The sequence below is a fragment of the Lycium barbarum genome, chromosome 9 (assembly GCF_019175385.1).
Source record: "Lycium barbarum isolate Lr01 chromosome 9, ASM1917538v2, whole genome shotgun sequence".
Taxonomy (NCBI): Eukaryota; Viridiplantae; Streptophyta; class Magnoliopsida; order Solanales; family Solanaceae; genus Lycium; species Lycium barbarum.
The window spans coordinates 113,099,735-113,119,586 of NC_083345.1; the positions used below are offsets into that span (position 1 = coordinate 113,099,735).

The window sequence follows — 19,852 nt, forward strand, 5'->3', positions numbered from 1 at the left end:
TTTTGGTACGTCCCGCTCCGGGACTGGCCCCAAAAATGCCTCTAAAAACACTGTTGACAATAGAGAATAAGAGAGAACTGAAACTTTAATATACATACACACACACACATGCATGTAATAATAAAATATCAATCATAAAAATAACATTAGATTTTGTGATAAATTCATAAAAGGATTATTCTACTTATAATATGAACTTAAATAAAAAAAAATTAAATACCTAGGCTAAAAAATAAATTTTATATAATATAAAAAGAGGGGTGAAAATTCCAACTTTGCTTTAAAAATCAAACTGCCCCCTCAACTATGAACAATAGACATTCTCCCCCCTTTATCCTTTGCAATGTCTATTTTACCCTTGCAATCTTCAATCCTCCATCTACGTAATACCTTTATATCTTATATAAGATTTATTTTTTTAACCTAGGTATTTATAGGTTTTTATTTAAATTCTTACTGAAAAAGCTCATAAATACCCCTAACCTATTGAAAAAGGCTCATAAATACCCTTCTTCCACCTTTGGGTCTAAAAATACCCTTCTGTCACGACCCGACTAGGGGCCATGACGGGTACCCGGGGCTAACCACCGAGCACCGCTCATTCTATTATTCATTATACTCATCCTGCGTTCATTCATTATTCTCATGCTTCTATTCATAGGGAAACCATTTTCACTTGAAACACATTTACCTTATATACATAAGCCCTCCGGCTATCAAAATAATATATATACATACGAGGAGAAACCGTGAGACCATACTACCCACACATACGTATCTACGAGCCTCTACTAAAGTACTAGACATATGGACGGCACAAGACCCTGTCGTGCCCAAAATACATGTATATACACAAAAGAATAAGTCAATGGCACCTCCGGAACAATGGAGTGCTCTCAAGTCAGTTGATAGCTCCTATGAGTCTGGATCACTTCCCGGTCTACCTGTGAGCATGAACACAGCGTCCAAAGAAAAAGGACGTCAGTACGAGCATTTTACTGAGTATGTAAGGCATAAATAATAATGACATATCAATGAAATAAGGAGATATCAAGTGAAGAGCAATCTGTAACTGACTGTCACTAAAGACTGAAATAATGCATGCTAACTTACTTCATAATCATCATCATGTTATGTATGTATATATATATATATATAAGCTGCCCGACCATATAGGTAAGGTGTGATAATCATTAGCCCGCGTCCGGGCCTCCCGCGTCCGGGGTACCATCTCATGCCGCCCACTAGTGGTGTCATGCCCGGCCCTTTAGGCTCGGTGTAAACATAGCAGCCCGCCTTAGCGGTGACATGCCCGGACTTTTAGGCACGGTGGAATTGTATGCAGCCCGCCTTCGCGGTGACATGCCCAGCCAACTAGGCACCATGTAATCGTATCGTCATATAGTCAACATAAACTTATCATAACTTAACATCATCATACATTCATCATTAATTATACATTAAACCTTGGAGGTAACCATGGCTATGTCGGGGTGACACGAGGTCGTGAACCCCTGACTACGTTATGGATTAATCATAACCGTCATATCTCACCTTGGAGGGACTAATATTTTAAGGTGAGTGCACACAAGGAAAAAAATCAATGGAACCATACTTAGGATCACTTAACCTCATGGACATCATATATTACTCTGGGATTCTCTATATTTAAACTCATCATCATTATTATCATGCTCGTATCGTATCTCTTTTCTTTATCATGTGCGTATGTAGCTCTTTATAGTCATGGACTCATAATTTTCGTTATTTAGGAAGATCATGGAAGAATAAGAAGATTCATGCCATAGGAGTCATGCCTTATAAAGAAGGGACTAGCCTTACATACCTTTTCGTTTAGCTACTTTATCGCTTGAATGTTCTCTTCCAATGCTCACGTTTCTACCTTCAAGAGAGTTCGTATTAACATTAGCTAATCGATCACATGAACATGCTCAACTAAAGTTAGAGAGAATTGGGCAGCATTTCCTTTGTTTCAACGACTTTCTCCATGCAATAAAACAACTCCCAAATAGCAATAGCAACTCCCATAATATCACAATCAATAGATTTCTCTAGTTAAACATTGTTCACTTCTCAAATTCACTTTCAAAGTCATTCGTAACCATGACTACAATATAACAACATATTCATTCTTCCCATAATATTTCCTCAACGTCATTAGCATCATTCATAACAAGATCATACTCATCTCATACAAAAAGTCATGGCTCAATTCAACTTTCTTCTCTAATCCAAGTCTTTCAACTACTCAATACTTTGATAACATGAGCTAGATGTAAAACTCACCTTTGATTATGTAGGAATGATCTTTGGATGAAGATACTTTGCTTGAGAAAAACCCCCAACTCCAATACCAAGAATTTCTTGACTTCCACTAACCCTAGTGAGCCTCTTTGCACTTGAGTCTCTTGATTCTTAGTGTTTGATCTTTTATTTCTCTTGGATTTGCTCTTGATTTTGGTCTTAACTCATAAGGAGACTTGTTGAGAGAGTTTCTAGAGGTTTCTATGTCCAAAAATGGTGAAAATATGATTTTGGGTCAAATTTGGTCTATTTATAGTGGTCCAGAAAATTCTGGACCGACACAACATGCTGCGAGCTTTGCTAGACGCAAAGCGTGCTTTGCTAGACGCATGTTGTGTCGCAAGTCTCGCAACATCACCAAAATTTCACTGTCACACTTTGCTAAGCAACTGCGTTACCGCAAAGCGTGCTTTGCTGCTAGCATGTTGCGCCATATATTGCGCTATAATGTGACATTTTGCCAAACTTTCGCCGAAACTTAACTCCGATGATACGACGAGTCTTAAACCTTCCCAAGGCTTACTAAACATGGTTTTACTCCATTATATACCCAAGATGAACATATTTATCCTCATGACCTCAAAAAATTTGTCCTACTTCCCAAGACTAGGACAACTAGCATTCGACAAAACTCGACGTACGAAAATGCGAGGCGTAACATCCTTCCCCCCTTGGAAACATTCGTCCTCGAATGTTAGACTCTTAGGAATCCTATAAAAATTTCGCCAGAGTTTCCCCTGTAAATATGCCACTATCATCCTATCACAACAACCCAAAATATATAACGCCTCACAGTGCCACAACAACGACAACAATAATGGACACACACGACCACAACATCATAAAGAGAAAGCATTACATACCTGATAATACGGATGTCTCATCTTGGATCTCTACCGGGGGTTGAAATAAGTACGGGTACTTGGACTTCATGTTTTCTTCCGCTTCCCAAGTCATTTCCTCTCGGTTATTGTTTTTCCATAAGACCTTGACTGAAGCTACTTCTTTGTTTCTAATTCGTACTTGCCTATCTAGTATGGCAATGGGTTCCTCTTCAAAAGCCAGATTTTCTATAACTTGAACATCCGCTACCGGCACAATTCTGGTAGGATCTCCGACACACTTACGGAGCATTGATACATGGAAAACTGGATGGACTGCTTCAAGTTCTGAAGGTGAGTCCAATTCATATGCTACTTGGCCTATCTTGCGGACAATCTTATAAGGTCCAATGTATCGAGGATGTAATTTTCCTTTCTTACCGAATCTCATCGCACCTTTCATGGGTGATACCTTCAGAAATACCCAATCATCGACTTGGAATTCTAAGTCCCGCCGACGGTTGTCCGCATAAGATTTCTGGCGACTTTGGGTTGTCACTAATTGATCTCGGGTAACCTTGGCCTTTTCCACCGCTTGTTGAATCAACTCAGGGCCTATTAGCTGTGTCTCTCCAACTTCACACCACTCAATTGGGGATCTACACCTTCTTCCATATAGATCTTCATACTGGGCCATCTGAATACTGGAATGATAGTTGTTGTCATGTGTAAACTCAATAAGAGGTAAGTGGTCATCCCAGCTACCACCATATTTGACTGCAACTTACCATATCCATCTACGTTTTGAAGCTTTGGTCGATTTTTTCTTGTTTTGGGGTTGTCTTTCCAGTAATACTTTAGAATAGGAGTTGTCTTTCCCTTGGGTAAGTTTACCATCGCATATTGGTTCCTCCTGTTCTCTTTTCTAATTCCTATAGGTCTACTTCCATTATTTACTTGGGTTGCATAGTCCACAACGTATCTCCTTCTTGGGGTCATCTCTTTAATCCTCTGATATGCACTATCTACAACATTCCCTTTGAATAGTTGAAAACGAGTTTTCCTCTTAGTAGTGACTCTCGATTCCAATACTCTCTCGATTCCTCAAAAACCTCCCTTTGAGAGATATACGTGAGTGACTTTCCTGATATGATCCTTTTTGATACTCGAACTCGTCGATCCTTTTCCTTGCTCAATAATGTTTATAGGTCTCACATGGTTTACAAATATCTTCCATTTCCTTCCTCCCATATGACCATGATAATGGTATCGATTCACGTCTGTGGAGTCTAGATAAATTCAATCCGAGGTGTCTTGTCCTAGGTGTCCGTCGTCGACTCATCAAAGGCCTCATAATTTCGAGAATTTCATAACCTCTGGTAAACTGTGGAAATTCGCTATGGCCATAATGATACAAAATGAAAGTTCCAAGGCGTAATATTCTCCTGGAAGAACCCCTTATCCACTAATCCTATCGAGTTTGCAAGTAGTCTAACACATTCCAGGGATATCGTAGGAAACTTATAACATACACTTGTACCATATTCAGGGTAATTGTCCTATTTGTCCTTAACGACAATTCCAACTCAACATTATCATATATTCCCTCAACTGACCCGGAGTATCACAAATACACTATTCTTGCTTGCCTCTCACTCTTCTTTTTAAGTACCCAACTGGTTTCATTCTTGACATGTAAATACTCGCAGGTTACATAACCGTTCTTGTGTGTTTCATGTATAAACATCTAACCTTATTCGTAAACTTCCCTTCCTTTGGTTCGTTCTATTTTACGTAGCTCCTACATACCAAAACTCCCTTGTTTATCTGTTGTAACTTATTTCGTCATACTCTTTTTTTCCTTTGTTTATCCCTTAATTATCACATCTTGTATTCTACTATAGAAAACTTTATGTCCCTTCGTATTTGTCACTCATAAATCACAACATCAGTAACAAAAGACTGTACTATCAATTCCTTTGACTCTATTCCAGTATAGCATCGCTATCTTTTACTATATTCCTTGAGCTATTTGCCCTTAATGTCATGCTGTTCAAGGTCTCCACGAATGATTTTCAGTATAGTCTCAGATACCCGATTGATTCATATTCATTTATTTACTAGCTATTAGAATTATTTCTGCATAACTCTCACTTTTTCGTGTTTGAGTCTATATCTATCACATCTTAGGGTTCATCGTTTCAATCTCTACACTAGTATTGTCCTTACTCGTTTCCCCCCTTTAAGGGTTTTACTTATACCATTCTCAAATCCGTTGCCTCATTTTCTAATCTTGAATTCATATATCTCTTTTCTCAATTCCCTTATTACACTGAATCATATTCATGCCATTTCCCATAATTTATAGCTACAACAATTCATGTGTGAAGTCTTAACATGCTCATCTTGCAGTTTTGTAATCAAGTAATGCAACCGACATAGCAATCCAAACAAGGATGTGTTTTACTTAGCTCGCCCGTTAGTTATGAGTCAATCTCTACACCCGCCCCAATTAGCGACTTTTATCCTATAAGGATACTCGAAATAGAGGTAGGTTGGTTATCCGTTCCATCCATGTAATGTCACTTATCCCATTCTCGATACGGAGTTCACTTATAGCGTTGTGTTTCCCTTTTCTTCCCATAATTGACTTATAGTAACCATAAATGCATTTTTCCTTGAACCCGCCATCGTTTTTTTCAGGGATCTAAGTCTCATGCACAACTAATACCCTTTATGCCTCATGCTCTTTTACTCTCATGTTGCACTCAACATCGACTTCAAAACCGATCATAATCTTATCGTATTTTTCGTTGATGATAGCCTTGCTTCATCGCTTTATCGTCGTACGGTAATCTCATAACTCATGGCCACACATTTTTTTTCTCCGTAGTCTTGGTCTTTTACATCTAGCCGAAGGCATCACTCATGGTCTCGATTAGACAAATCACAAAGTAACAGCTATATCACTTTCCTCTGATTGCTCTTTTTTTTTTCAAGTTGCTTGCTATCATTTCTTGTTATTGCGAAACCTCTATGCTGGACTTTCCTTATCAAGGCTTTATAAGCTTTCTTATCTACTGCCCCCATGGTTCGCTTATTGGTTTCACCCTTTCATTCACTCCTTATCCGTATAGAATATGCTACACCTTTAGTCGTTTCCTTGTTATGCTTTACTTACCTTGTATCACGGTCCTTGCTACGTTCTTACTATATCCTGATCATATCAACTTTATAGAGTGCCACTACTTAATTTCATTCGCAAGCCTGCGTATAAAATGGAATAATCCTCGTGGAGTACGCATACTTAATCTGTTATTCTTCCTGATCAGTCCTATTACACTCACCACATGAGTTGTCTTACTCAGGTATCCACATTCATTATAACCCTTCGTACTTCTTACCCTTGTCTCAATCATGTTGTTGCTCTATTTTTCTAATAGACTTGTCGTGTCTTACTTGTGCTTATCCATCCAATCAATACCCCAGTATCACACTCTATTGGAGTTATCTTTTCTCTTCTATGTCGCGTTTTAGTACTACTAGTCTCCCTAATTTACTCTAGCATTTATCTCTACCGTATCAATGTCGATCTTATAATTACCGTTACTATCAATTCAACAATATTCACTCCTCTCTTGTAGTTGTCAATGATACTCCTAACTTAATCCCGTCCTGCCATTACTTTTTTTTTTGTTACATAACCTCTTTTCCTGTTGGGACAGATTACAAGCTTATATCCTATCTCCTTTAAATTCTAGGAAAATTTCGGCAGAGTTTCCTCTATATTTCTCACTATCCAAAACCTGCACGCAGCAAATACCAACAATGCCTCACAGGGCTAATATATATGACATATCTCAGCCACACAAGGCTCCCAATTTTTTGTAAAAGTACAAAGATGTTGATACTTACCTCATATATCACACCTCAAAATTCTTATCTTACCTGACATACATCTTTCGTACCGTTGCTTGCCTTTGTACTGATTCATTCAATTTGTTTAGTTCGCAAGCTTATAACTAAACGTATCATCAAGAGATACATTTAATCAATTCCTCTGTTGTGCTTACACTGACTTACCTCTATGACAGTCAATCCATTATCATATAAATACATATTCTGATAACATAGCCTCAACGTAGTGACTTACCTCTGTAACTTCCAATATCATCACTCACCTTCTTCTGTCGATACCGTTCTTCTACTGAAATCAAGGGTTAGTATAAGGAATCTCATTTCCTATGGCTTGCCTCTATTGCACGATCTTAGATATGAAAGAAGAGTAACCATCCTAAATGCCCTGTAGCCTCCTGTTTACAAATGTGGCACGCTTCACACCCATAAACAAGACTCTACCGGACACGGCTCGTAGACACACCCTAGGACGGAACTGCTCTAATACCATTTCAGTCACGACCCGACTAGGGGCCATGACGGGTACCCGGGGCTAACCACCGAGCATCGCTCATTCTATTATTCATTATACTCATCCTGCGTTCGTTCATTATTCTCATGCTTCTATTCATAGGGAAACCATTTTCACTTGAAACACATTTACCTTATATACATAAGCCCTCCGGCTATCAAAATAATATATATACTACATACAAGGAGAAACCGTGAGACCATACTACCCACACATACGTATCTACGAGCCTCTACTAGAGTACTAGACATATGGACGGCACAGGACCCCATCGTGCCCAAAATACATGTATATACACAAAAGAATAAGTCAATGGCACCTCCGGAACAGTGGAGTGCTCTCAAGTCAGCTGATAGCTCCTATGAGTCTGGATCACTTCCCGGTCTACCTGCGGGCATGAACACAGCGTCCAAAGAAAAAGGACATCAGTACGAGCATTGTACTGAGTAGGTAAGGCATAAACAATAATGACATATCAATGAAATAAGGAGATATCAAGTGAAGAGCAATCTGTAACTGACTGTCACTTAAGACTGAAATGATGCATGCTAACTTACTTCACAATCATCATCATGTCATGTATGTATATATATATATATATAAGCTGCCCGACCATATAGGTACGGTGTGATAATCATTAGCCCGCGTCCGGGGTACCATCTCATGCCGCCCACTAATGGTGTCATGCCCGGCCCTCTAGGCTCGGTGTAAACATAGCAGCCCGCCTTAGCGGTGACATGCCCGGCCTTTTAGGCGCGATGGAATCGTATGCAGCCCGCCTTCGCGGTGACATGCCCGGCCAACTAGGCACAGTGTAATCGTATCGTCATATAGTCAACATAAACCTATCATAACTTAACATCATCATACATTCATCATTAATTATACATTAAAGCTTGAAGGTAATCATGGCTATGTCGGGGTGACATGAGGTCGTGAACCCCCGACTACGTTATAGAGTAACCATAACCGTCATATCTCACCTTGGAGGGACTGATATTTTAAGGTGAGTGCACACAAGGAAAAGCATCAATGGAACCATACTTAGGATCGCTTAACCTCATGGACATCATATATTACTCTGGGATTCTCTATACTTAAACTCATCATCATTATTATCATGCTCGTAGCGTATCTCTTTTCTTTATCATGTGCGTATGTAGCTCTTTATAGTCATGGACTCATAATTTTCGTTATTTAGGAAGATCATGGAAGAATAAGAAGATTCATGCCATATGAGTCATGCCTTAGAAAGAAGGGACTAGCCTTACATGCCTTTTCGTTTAGCTACTCTATCGCTGGAATGTTCTCTTCCAATGCTCACGTTTCTACCTTCAAGAGAGTTCGTATTAACATTAGTTAATCGATCACATGAACATGCTCAACTAAAGCTAGAGAGAATTGGGCAGCATTTCCTTTGTTTCAACGACTTTCTCCATGTAATAAAACAACTCCCAAATAGCAATAGCAACTCCCATAATATCACAATCAATAGATTTCTCTAGTTAAACATTGTTCACTTCTCAAATTCACTTTCAAAGTCATCCCTAACCATGACTAAAATATAACAACATATTCATTCTTCCCAAAATATTTCCTCAACGTCATTAGCATTATTCATAACAAGATCATACTCATCTCATACCAAAAATCATGGCTCAATTCAACTTTCTTCTTTAATCCAAGTCTTTCAACTACTCAATACTTTGCATAACATGAGTTAGATGTAAAACTCACCTTTGATTATGTAGGAATGATCTTTGGATGAAGATACTTTGCTTGAGAAAACCCCCAACTCCAATACTAAGAATTTCTTGACTTCCACTAACCCTAGTGAGCCTCTTTACACTTGAGTCTCTTGATTCTTGGTGTTTGATCTTTTATTTCTCTTGGATTTGCTCTTGATTTTGGTTTTAACTCATAAGGAGACTTGTTGAGAGAGTTTCTAGAGGTTTCTATGTCCAAAAATGGTGAAAATATGATTTTGGGTCGAATTTGGTCTATTTATAGTGGTCCAGAAAATTCTGGACCGACACAACATGCTGCGAGCTTTGCTTGACGCATGTTGTGTCACAAGTCTCGCATCATCACCAAAATTTCACTATCACACTTTGCTAAGCAACTGCGTTACCACAAAGTGTGCTTTGCTGCTAGCATGTTGCGCCATAATGTGACATTTTGCCAAACTTTTGCCGAAACTTAACTCCGATGATACGACGAGTCTTAAACCTTCCCAAGGCTTACTAAACATGGTTTTACTCCATTATATACCCAAGATGAACATATTTATCTTCATGACCTCGAAAATTTTTTCCTACTTCCCAAGACTAGGACAACTTGCATTCGGCAAAACTCGACGTCCGAAAATGCGAGGCGTAACACCTTCCCTCCACTTTTTAGGTATAAAAATATCCTTAAGGTTTGTTTTTGGCTCAAATATACCCCTCAAACTAACCGGTCAAATTTAACTCTTTTAAAAAGCACATGGTATTTTGTAATTGATGACACATTTTAATTTCAGAACAAGTAAAACCCACCCAATTTTTAAGACCCAAACCCATGACACGTTTTAAAGTAAATTTTAACAAAAAATGCTTGCAACAAGCTACTTGTATCCCAGTTACTGAGAGTTCTTACTAATACTCGATTGGCGCATATTTATAAGCCAATCCTCCCAAAAGAATCTAGCACAAGAAAATTTTCTGAACATCACAGTTCTTTCGCAACAGTAGCACGAGCCCCGAAAGCTTGGTGGAAAATTTGATTCGGATAGATGCATCCGACTTCCTTATTAGCATGGATCTTTCCACCACAGCTATTTCACCAGCGTCTCTCATGAAATTTTTAGGTTGATTAACTGCTGTAAGTGGAACAAAACTCCCCCCGAACTGTGCAAGAATTCATGATTAGCACGGGTCATTACTAGTATCATTTACTTTAAAACGGGTCGATGGGTTTGGGTGTTAAAAATTGGGTGAGTTTTACTTATTCTGAAATTAAAATGTGTCACCAATTACAAAATGCCATGTGGCTTTTTAAAATAGTTAAATTTGACCTGTTAGTTTGAGGGGTATACTTGAGCCAAAAACAAACCTTAAGGGTATTTTTAGACCTAAATGGTGGATGGAAGGGTATTTTTAGATCCAAAGATGGAAGGAGGGTATTTATGAGCCTTTTTCAATAGGTTAGGGGTATTTATGAGCTTTTTTTTTGAATTTATCACAAAATCTAATGTTGCTTTTATGATTGATATTTTAATATTACATGCATTAACTATATATTATGTATGTACATGCATGTATTTATATTTTATACATATATATACACACATATTATATATATATATATATATATATATATATATATATATATATATAATATGTGTGTATATATATGTATAAAATATAAATACATGCATGTAATATTTAAGTTTCATACACACACACACATACATACTATATTTAAGTTTCACTTTTCTTTTATTCTCTATTGTCAATATATAAACGAGTTGGTTGTCATTAAAGAAATATATTAAATTATACTTTAAAATTTATTTATAATATAAATAGATAATCTCTTAGGAATTTGTTATAGAATATACCTCTATTTTTATTAATTATTTTGTATTACCTGCATTAAAATATATTTATAAAGTTATTATTACCTGTTATTTTAACTTGTATAAGTAGATATCAGAGTTTTGATTATTATTAATAAAAAAAAAAATCTTATTCTTCTCATTTATTTCATTATAGAATAGAATTAAGTTATACACTCAACTAGTATTTCTCATTTTTCTTTTTCGTTTCGAAAATAATATTTATTTTTTATAGGAAATTTGTTACATAGATTAAAGAGATAAAAAAAATCATGATTTTAAAGAAGTAAAAGAAAAAAAGACAAGTTGATAATGTAAGGGTAAAATAGGAATTTAAAAAAGCCAATTAGGATGTGGGGGGGTTGTGGGGAATGACTATTGTTCAAAGTTGAGGGGAGAGTTTGATTTTTAAAGCAAAGCTAGGGGGTGAAAAAAAAGTATTACATAGATGGAGGATTGAAAATGTCAGGGGTAAAGATAGACATTGCATAGTATAAAAGGGGGAGAATGTCTATTGTTCATAGTTGAGGGGGGAGTTTGATTTTTTAAAGCGAAGTTGGGGGTGAAAATCATTTGACCCATGATAAAAATAATAGCACATTAAGGGTCTGTTTGGAAAGCCACCTGGTAATTAGAATTGGTGTAATTACTAGGGTAGTAATTACACAGTAGTGCAATTACAACGACCTATTTGTTTATCATATCGTAATTACAGTGTAATTACAAGCGTGTTATTTGGTTGCACAAATGTAATTCCACAGTTAGTTTAATTTAAAAATAAAATTTAATCATAAAAAATTTAAATTAATATTTAAAAAATATTTGTTTTTATAAATGATATTAAATTAGTTATTTAATAACACATTGTTTCTTGAAAATACATTAATTAATAATCATATATTTGTAACTAATATTATAAAAATATTTTACATATATTTTTCAAATTGATAATATTTAATTTTAATTAATTATAAAACTTAAAAGAAGACTTTTTTTGTGAGAACGTCATGGATTGGATGTTTGACAAAAAAATAATATTTATAATTATAATGCCATAACATTTCAAATGTTTGACATAAAAAATCCATCAAATGTAAGTGAAAAATAAACAATATGCAAGGTGAAAGCAAATACCTTAAAATTGAAAATATAACCTAAATTCAAAATCCAAAAGAAAAAGTTTAACATAATACTCTTATATCAAATTCCAACATTACATAAGTAAGTTCCAACGTAAATTAAGTATATAATTCAAAAGAAAGGGAAAATATAAGTCTATAACCTTATTCACAATGAAATTTTACACTCGTTATATGCCAAGTTTGTTAATGACTCATTTTTTTCAATATTAAGAGGTGTAGTTTTAAAAATTAGAATAATAACACGGTTATGCTAAATGAATAATAAAAAAATACAAGTAATTACATGGAACCACAAGAAGTAAAAGTTGAGAATGAGAAGAAAGGAAATGAAAAATAAATAATATAAAAAGAAAAATACATTTTAAAAAATAAAAATAATTTAAAAGTAAAAATAAAAAGAAATTGAAATAATAGAAATAAAAAATAAATTAAAAATTAAAAGAAATTAAAATAATAGAAATGAAAAATAAATTAAAATCAACAAAAAAGAAACAAACCAGAAAGTAACCCCGTAATTACACTCAATTCTCAACCCCCTTTTGAGAATTGGAGAGTGTAATTACAACCTCTCAATTACACTCAATTTTTACCTAACTATTGTATTACTTGGTTAAACAAACAGATCAAATTGTGTAATCACCCAATTACACCAATTCCAATTACCTGGGTGGCTTTCCAAACAGGCCCTAGGTGTTGAAATGACACTTGATCTCTCTCCCCTTCTTCTCTCTCTTTCATTCATAAGAGATATACTCAGGACAATGAGTAGTTAAAGATAAAGACAGCATCCTGAACTAAAACAAAATCTAGAAAGAGCAAATGAAAAGAGAAAAGACCGGTGATCCATACCTCTCTATAATATCATGGATGGTATGTTAGTAGTCAGGCAGAAACAAAAACAATAGCAGCGAAAAAAAAAAGCGATCCATACCTCTATATTCTTGTATTAGACAATCTAATGGTAGGGATTAAACTCTTAGATCAAGCCAATTTACGGAGAACCTTGCATACCATACAAGACAAAGAAACCTAACTAAACAACCCTTTCGCTGAAGATTTGTGATTTCCACTTCCAAATATTGACCTTGAATTCCGAATTTCCCATCTCCTCAATTTGCATTTCCTTAATTTTCAGGGCAGCACTTTCAATAGAGGGACATGATCTTACCTCAATCAGTTGCATTGTCCACTTGCTCCCGAAACTTTCAGGAATTTCCTTTAGATTCCAAAAACTTTGCATCAGTACTTGTTGTAGGTTGGGATACGAGTCATCGGATGCAGTCCATTCTGAGAATCCTAGATCCATTAATTTCAAGACTTCAAGGTTAGGAAAGTCCCCGTCCTTAACGTCCCATTGTCTCCCTTTGAAAGCATGTTGCTCTAATTTCAGAACTTCAAGGTTGGACAATCTGCCAATGGTTGAAATTTTACTCCAGGGGAGCTTAAGATTTACCAAAGTTAATTTCTTGAGGTTTGATGGGTATGTAAAGTCCTCAAAACCATAAGGATCTAACGCTGGCACAAGCTCAGAGAAACCAACCTTGAGAGATTTGAGTTGTCTGAGAGAGTCAAAAGCAGGAAAGAAATTTCTATAAGAGGTTCTATATAATCGACAACTGAGCTTTTCAAGACTGGGTAATCTTTTCATAAATTTTTGGTAATACTCTCCAGAATTAATAACCAGATCGGAACATGTTTTCAAGTTGTTAAGATCCTCTAATAGTTGCCACGTATATAGGCAAGTTAAATGCAGATGTCTCAAGCTTGTCATATCCCAAATGGAATTTGGAATGCCGGCTTTACGATCAGGGGCGGAGCCAGGATTCCGACGAAGGGTGTTCATATTTTAGGACAGGGGATGTGTGAGCGATAGTTTGCACACCCTTAGTCGCTAGGCTATCCTTCGTTTCTATGTCAAGGTTGTTCATTACTAGTATATATCCACAAAATTCTATATTTATCATAGGCATTCGATAATTTTTTTCGACGAAGGGTGTTCATATGAACACCCTTCAATGGGTGTGGCTCCGCCACTGTTTACGATAGATTCCGGTCACTATTAATGTCTCTAGCTCCTTTAGGTTGCATATTTGATACGGAATGTAATCAGGATACTGCAGCTCCAAATACTTCAAATGAATCAGATATTGTAATGCATGTACAAGTGTCTTACGCAGGTTTACGGAACTCAAATCTAATACTCTCAGGTGCTTCCAGGATGTAGTCAAATCTAAATCAACCAAAGGAGAATTTACACTGGGACTGAAACGTAACGTGGTGATATTTTCTCCAGAACTAACTCCAATAGTTGGTTCTACGATATTCAGAAGTCCAGACCTCCCTTGGGAAGATGGAAATATAATCACACTGGTTCAAGAAGGAGAGTAAGAGTCACAGGCATTAATTAATCATCATAATAAACAACAATAAGCTAGAAACATCTCTAAATTGATTTCACTTACAACTGATTATGTATCCTCAGCAAAAAGTTTCCACTTTTAGCTTTCATCCGGCTGAATTCGTGTATTAAATCATGAATATGGACGGCTTTGACCTCCCCTAAGGAATTTGTTTTTGCTACCATTACTAGGTTCCTGCTAATTAAATCCATTAAATAATCCATCGCAATCAATTCTAAGCTCTTTGATGTAGTACTGGCTTCAACAAAATTTTCCGCGATCCATAGTCTTATCAGTTTTTTGACTGGAACTTTCTGGTCCTCTAGAAATGAAGCAAAGTAGAGAAAGCATTTTTGCAAATGAATGGGTAAGTCCTGGTAACTCGATTCAACTATATTCATGTAATCCTTCATTTCTGATATCAAACTTTCAGCTACTTCTTCCCAGTAAATTACTTCTTTTTGATCGTGTTTTGCAAGAAGACCAGCTACCAATACAACTGTGAAGGGTAATCCTTCACACTTTGTCGCTATTTGCTTACCTATCCCCTCGAGTTCTTGAGGACAATCACCTTCTCTGAATACTTTCTCCTTCAATAGCATCCAACTTTCTTCTTTGGTGAATGAACGAAGGTGATGAGGACTCGATGAGATCATGGCATATGTGGCAACCGATTCAAGTCTGGTTGTCAAAATAATCCTACTTCCCTTGTCATCATCTGGAAATGGTCTCTTTATATCATCCCATGCCTCATGACTCCACAAGTCATCCACAACAATGAGGTACCTCTTTCCCTTTAAACTTCTGTATAACTTCTCAGCTAGTTCATCATTACTTTTTTCCTCACTAGTATGACCCAATAACTTATACAAGAGAGCTCTTTTATCATAAGCTTGGGAAGTACAACCCCACAAGCGAATGTCGAAGCGATTGGAAATGGCTTCATGATCATACAATTTCTTAGCCAAAGTTGTTTTCCCTAGTCCCGGCATTCCAAATATTGAGATCAAATCTAATTCCCGCGGTCCTGTCACAAATTGCTCTATCAGCATTTCAGTCTCTCTCAAAACCGACCATCGCTTCCTTTACTTTAATGAACTTGATGTTCTTTCTAATGGTGGAGGGAGGAATATTTTTTTTTTTTCAATCAGTAAACAAGAAAGGTGGAGGGAGGAACGACTGAAGAAAGACTCATTGAAGAAAGACTCATGGGCTCCACTTTGGCTCTTTAGTTTGGTAAAATCGATCAGGGAACCTTTTGCTTGGAAAGTAGAAGGAAAGAAATCGGAAAATACCAAAAGGAAAGTGAAGAATCTAGCTTTCTTTTGTCCTGATACTTAAAAGCACATAAAGTCACCCAATACTCGGCAAAAATAAATAAACTAAAAGATACAACTAATATTTAAACAACAGAGCGGCCAACTTCAATCAAGTGCAACATACTAGCAGCAGCAGTATAGATAAATAAAGTTAGAAATACCGACTAAGATTTAAACAACAGAGTGACCAAGGGTGGAGCTACAGTTCCACTTACAGGTTCGACCGCGTGCAAGTTGCAACATACTAGCAGCAACACCAAATAAATCTTGCATCATCACAATTTATTTAAGCAACAGAGTGACCAAGCATGGAGCTACAGTTCTACTTACTGGTTCGACAGCGTGCAAGTTGCAACATATAGCTGCAACACCAAATAAATCTTGCATCATCACAATTCACAGCCACCATAAACCACAGCCAGCAACCAGCAGTATCTCCTATCAGTGGCGGTGCCAGGATTTCCGCCGAGGGAGTTCAAAATATAAAAAAGTACATATGAAGAAGCCTAAGGGGGTTCAACATCTATTATATATACATAATAAATAATTTTAACCTTGTAAAAATAATATTTTTTTCCGCCGAGGGGGTTCGGATGAACATCCTATAGACCACTCAAATCTGGCTATTCCTCTTCAAGCAAAGTTGGACATTAACTCTTTATCAATGACCGATGTCAGAAAGCAGAAAAGCAAAATAGATAGTTCAATATTATGAGGGCATGCAAAATGGTTAAAAAGCCCAAGTAACCATCCAATCTGACCCACATGGGTTGGATAACTGACTTTTTAGAAATGGATCAAATATGAATATTATCCACTATAAAATGGATATTCAAATGGATAATATGGATATCCATATTATCAATACCTTTTGTCTGCTTGTTATTTTCCATGAATTGTTGCTTTCTCATAGTCCAAACTTATTTTGACTTTTACCTAGTGTTCTCACTTGGCTATTCTTGAAACTAGGATCCATTGGTTAACCCATTTTTTATCCATGTTAAATATGGGCAGATTATATATTTTATCCATTTTTTTAACCCATTTTTGACATGCCCATATCCGATCCGACCTGCTCGTTTGCTGCTCCTAAATATTAACATCATTTCCATTAACAGGTAAACCTTGAAAGTTGAACTTCAGAAAAAGAAAAAAGAAAAAATACATATCACTATATAAAATAGATATCACTATATTCAACAGTTGAACTTAAACCCCCTTTTTAACCAACAAAGGAAGAAACAAGCCCATCTAACTGATTAGCAGCTTAAGTACAAAGTAATTAGACAATTGGATAATGAGCCTTTTTCTGATTATTGAACGGCCTGTCAAACAATTTTCAATTGAAGAAAGCAGATACTGAAACTCCGAATGTATGAATGGCATGGAAATTCATTCCTCTCTGTCGTCAAAGGTCTCCGGGTTAGAGCCCTCCGAATGGAGATCTAATCACTGAGGTCAAGGGCGGAGCTAGGTTGGACTGAGGCCCTTCAGCGAAAAATCACACTGTATATACAAGGCTAAAATTATTTTTATGTATATATAGTAAATATTGAATCTCTTAGCTTCTTTATGTGTTTAACTAAAATTATTTTTTATGTATATATAGTAGATATTGAATCTCTTAGCTTCTTTATGTGTTTACTTCTTTATTTTTTTTAATCCCATAGCCGCAAAAATCCTAGCTCCGCCACTGACCAAGGTCCTGCATAAGTCTCTCCCAGACTTGCAAGATCATTATTGGATACTCTCGGACTTGGTACTGCAAAACCGCATCCTACTAGTTTGCAGCCCGTGTTAACTAGTCTGTACATAAGATAAATGGTAAGTAAGAAGTTCCGTGACATCAATCTAACATAACTTTGAGAATTCTATTAATAGATATGCCAATGAAATGCTATAGCCAGAAGTTTAACGAAAAATGAAAAAAAAAAAAAAAACTTAGCTGAAGCTAAGATAATACCGTAATTACCTAACTCCCTCTATAGGCCCCTTGGCCCCCCAGGAAGATAATGTGACACCCTTGATAGAGGGCCGGTCAAGATGAAAGACTTGCAGACTTCTAACATGGCAAACTTACAAAGAAAGGGTGCATATTACAAATTAAGCAAATTCCACACTGGAAACGGATGGAAAAATGGATTGTTGTACAAGACAAAGCACAAATTCACATAGTACTTGCTTTTCGGCTCAATAATGATGTAGTTCAAAGCACCAAATCTGTAAGGTCTGTTAGGCCAAAACTGAGTCGGACTCTCGCAGTACAATGGTGGGGTAAACCTATTGAACACTCTAAGTCCCTATGAGGGCAGAGGCGTATGTAGCATTGTATGTAGGGGTTCAACCCCTAACTTTCGACTCGGAGCATAAATTTGTGTAAAAACCTACTAAAATTGTAATAAATAATATATATAACCCCAAACTCTAAAAATATAATGGGTTCAATGCTAAAAATCTTAAGTTTGAACCCATAGAGTTCAAATCCTGGATCCGCCTCTGATGAGGGGTGCATGCAACGCCTCTGACGATAGGCGAGCTGATGAGGGTTGGTCAATGTGAAGGACTGACAGGCTTCTAGGCAAGTAAGTGTTGGGTTTCGTAACAGATTGCTAACAATCTTAAGGAAATTACCGTTTATATATTTATATTAATCTGTATTCTGTTTTGGAGACTAAAACCTTCTAGTTTTCTACTCTGTTGGAATTTTTCTAGTCCAACTTGAAGAACATAAAAACTTTGTTGGATTATTAAAGTTCATAACAGTGACGCGATTTGAAGAACATAAAAACTTCATCGTGAAACAGATTCTGAAAAAAAAGATCTATCTTCTCTGTTTACTGTTCTGTTTCATTTGCCATTTATTAAATAGTTTGTCAATTATTGACAGTGAGGAATGGAAACAGAAAGTGATGTTAATGCTCCTAATGGAACTGGGCCTGTTGGTGCACTGTTGGTACTACTGTTGGGGCGACAAATGTTGTGTCGTCAAGCCATCCAACTGCTGCACACGCGATGGCACCAGCAGAGAAACCAGGGAAGTTTTCTGGTATCAACTTCAAAGGATGGCAGCAAAGAATGTTCTTCTGGCTGACTACTCTAGGCATGCAGAAGTTCACAAATGAAAATCCTCCTGTTACTGAAGAAGGAAAGCCTGAAAACTAGCGCTTTATGATTACTGAGGCTTGGAAGCATGCAAATGTTTTGAGCAGAGGATACATCCTTAGTGCACTAGATGATGATCTATTTAATGTCTACAGTTCTGCCAAAATTTCAAAAGAATTATGGCTTCCACTCGAAAAGAAGTATAAAACTGAAGATGCATGCTTGAAAAAATTCGTGGTTGCCAAGTTTCTTGACTACAAGATGACAGATAGTAAAACTGTTGGAACCCAAGTTCAAGAACTCCAAGTCCTTATCCATGACCTTATTGCTGAAGGTATGGTGATCAACGAGGCATTTCAAGTGGCCGCTATGATTAAGAAGTTGCCTCCTTTGTGGAGAGACTTCAAGAACTATCTGAAACACAAGCGTAAGGAAATGTCGCTGGAAGATCTTGTGATTCGCTTGAAGATTGAGGAAGATAATAAAGTTGCTAAAAAGAAGTCGCGTGGAAATCTAACGATTATGGGAGCGAACATCATTGAAGAAGCTGCTCCAAAGAATAAGAAAAGGAAGAAACCTTTTGGCAAGAGTAAAGAGCAGAACAAGAAAAAATTCAAGGGCAGTTGCTATAATTGTGGGAAAGCTGGCCACAAAGCCCCAGATTGTCGTCTCCCGAAAAAGGACAAGAAAAAGGGACAAGCCAATATGGTGGAGAAG

The 19,852-nt window shown here is 36.7% G+C and overlaps 1 protein-coding gene across 1 annotated transcript; it reads right to left on the minus strand.

Moving 5' to 3' along the window:
* Positions 1-14,362: 14,362 nt before the first annotated feature.
* On the minus strand, positions 14,363-15,849 carry LOC132611476 (putative late blight resistance protein homolog R1B-12). The gene has a single exon (XM_060325900.1). It carries the CDS (start codon positions 15,764-15,766, stop codon positions 14,774-14,776), a length of 993 nt encoding a protein of 330 aa, XP_060181883.1. The 5' UTR covers positions 15,767-15,849; the 3' UTR covers positions 14,363-14,773.
* Positions 15,850-19,852: the final 4,003 nt, after the last annotated feature.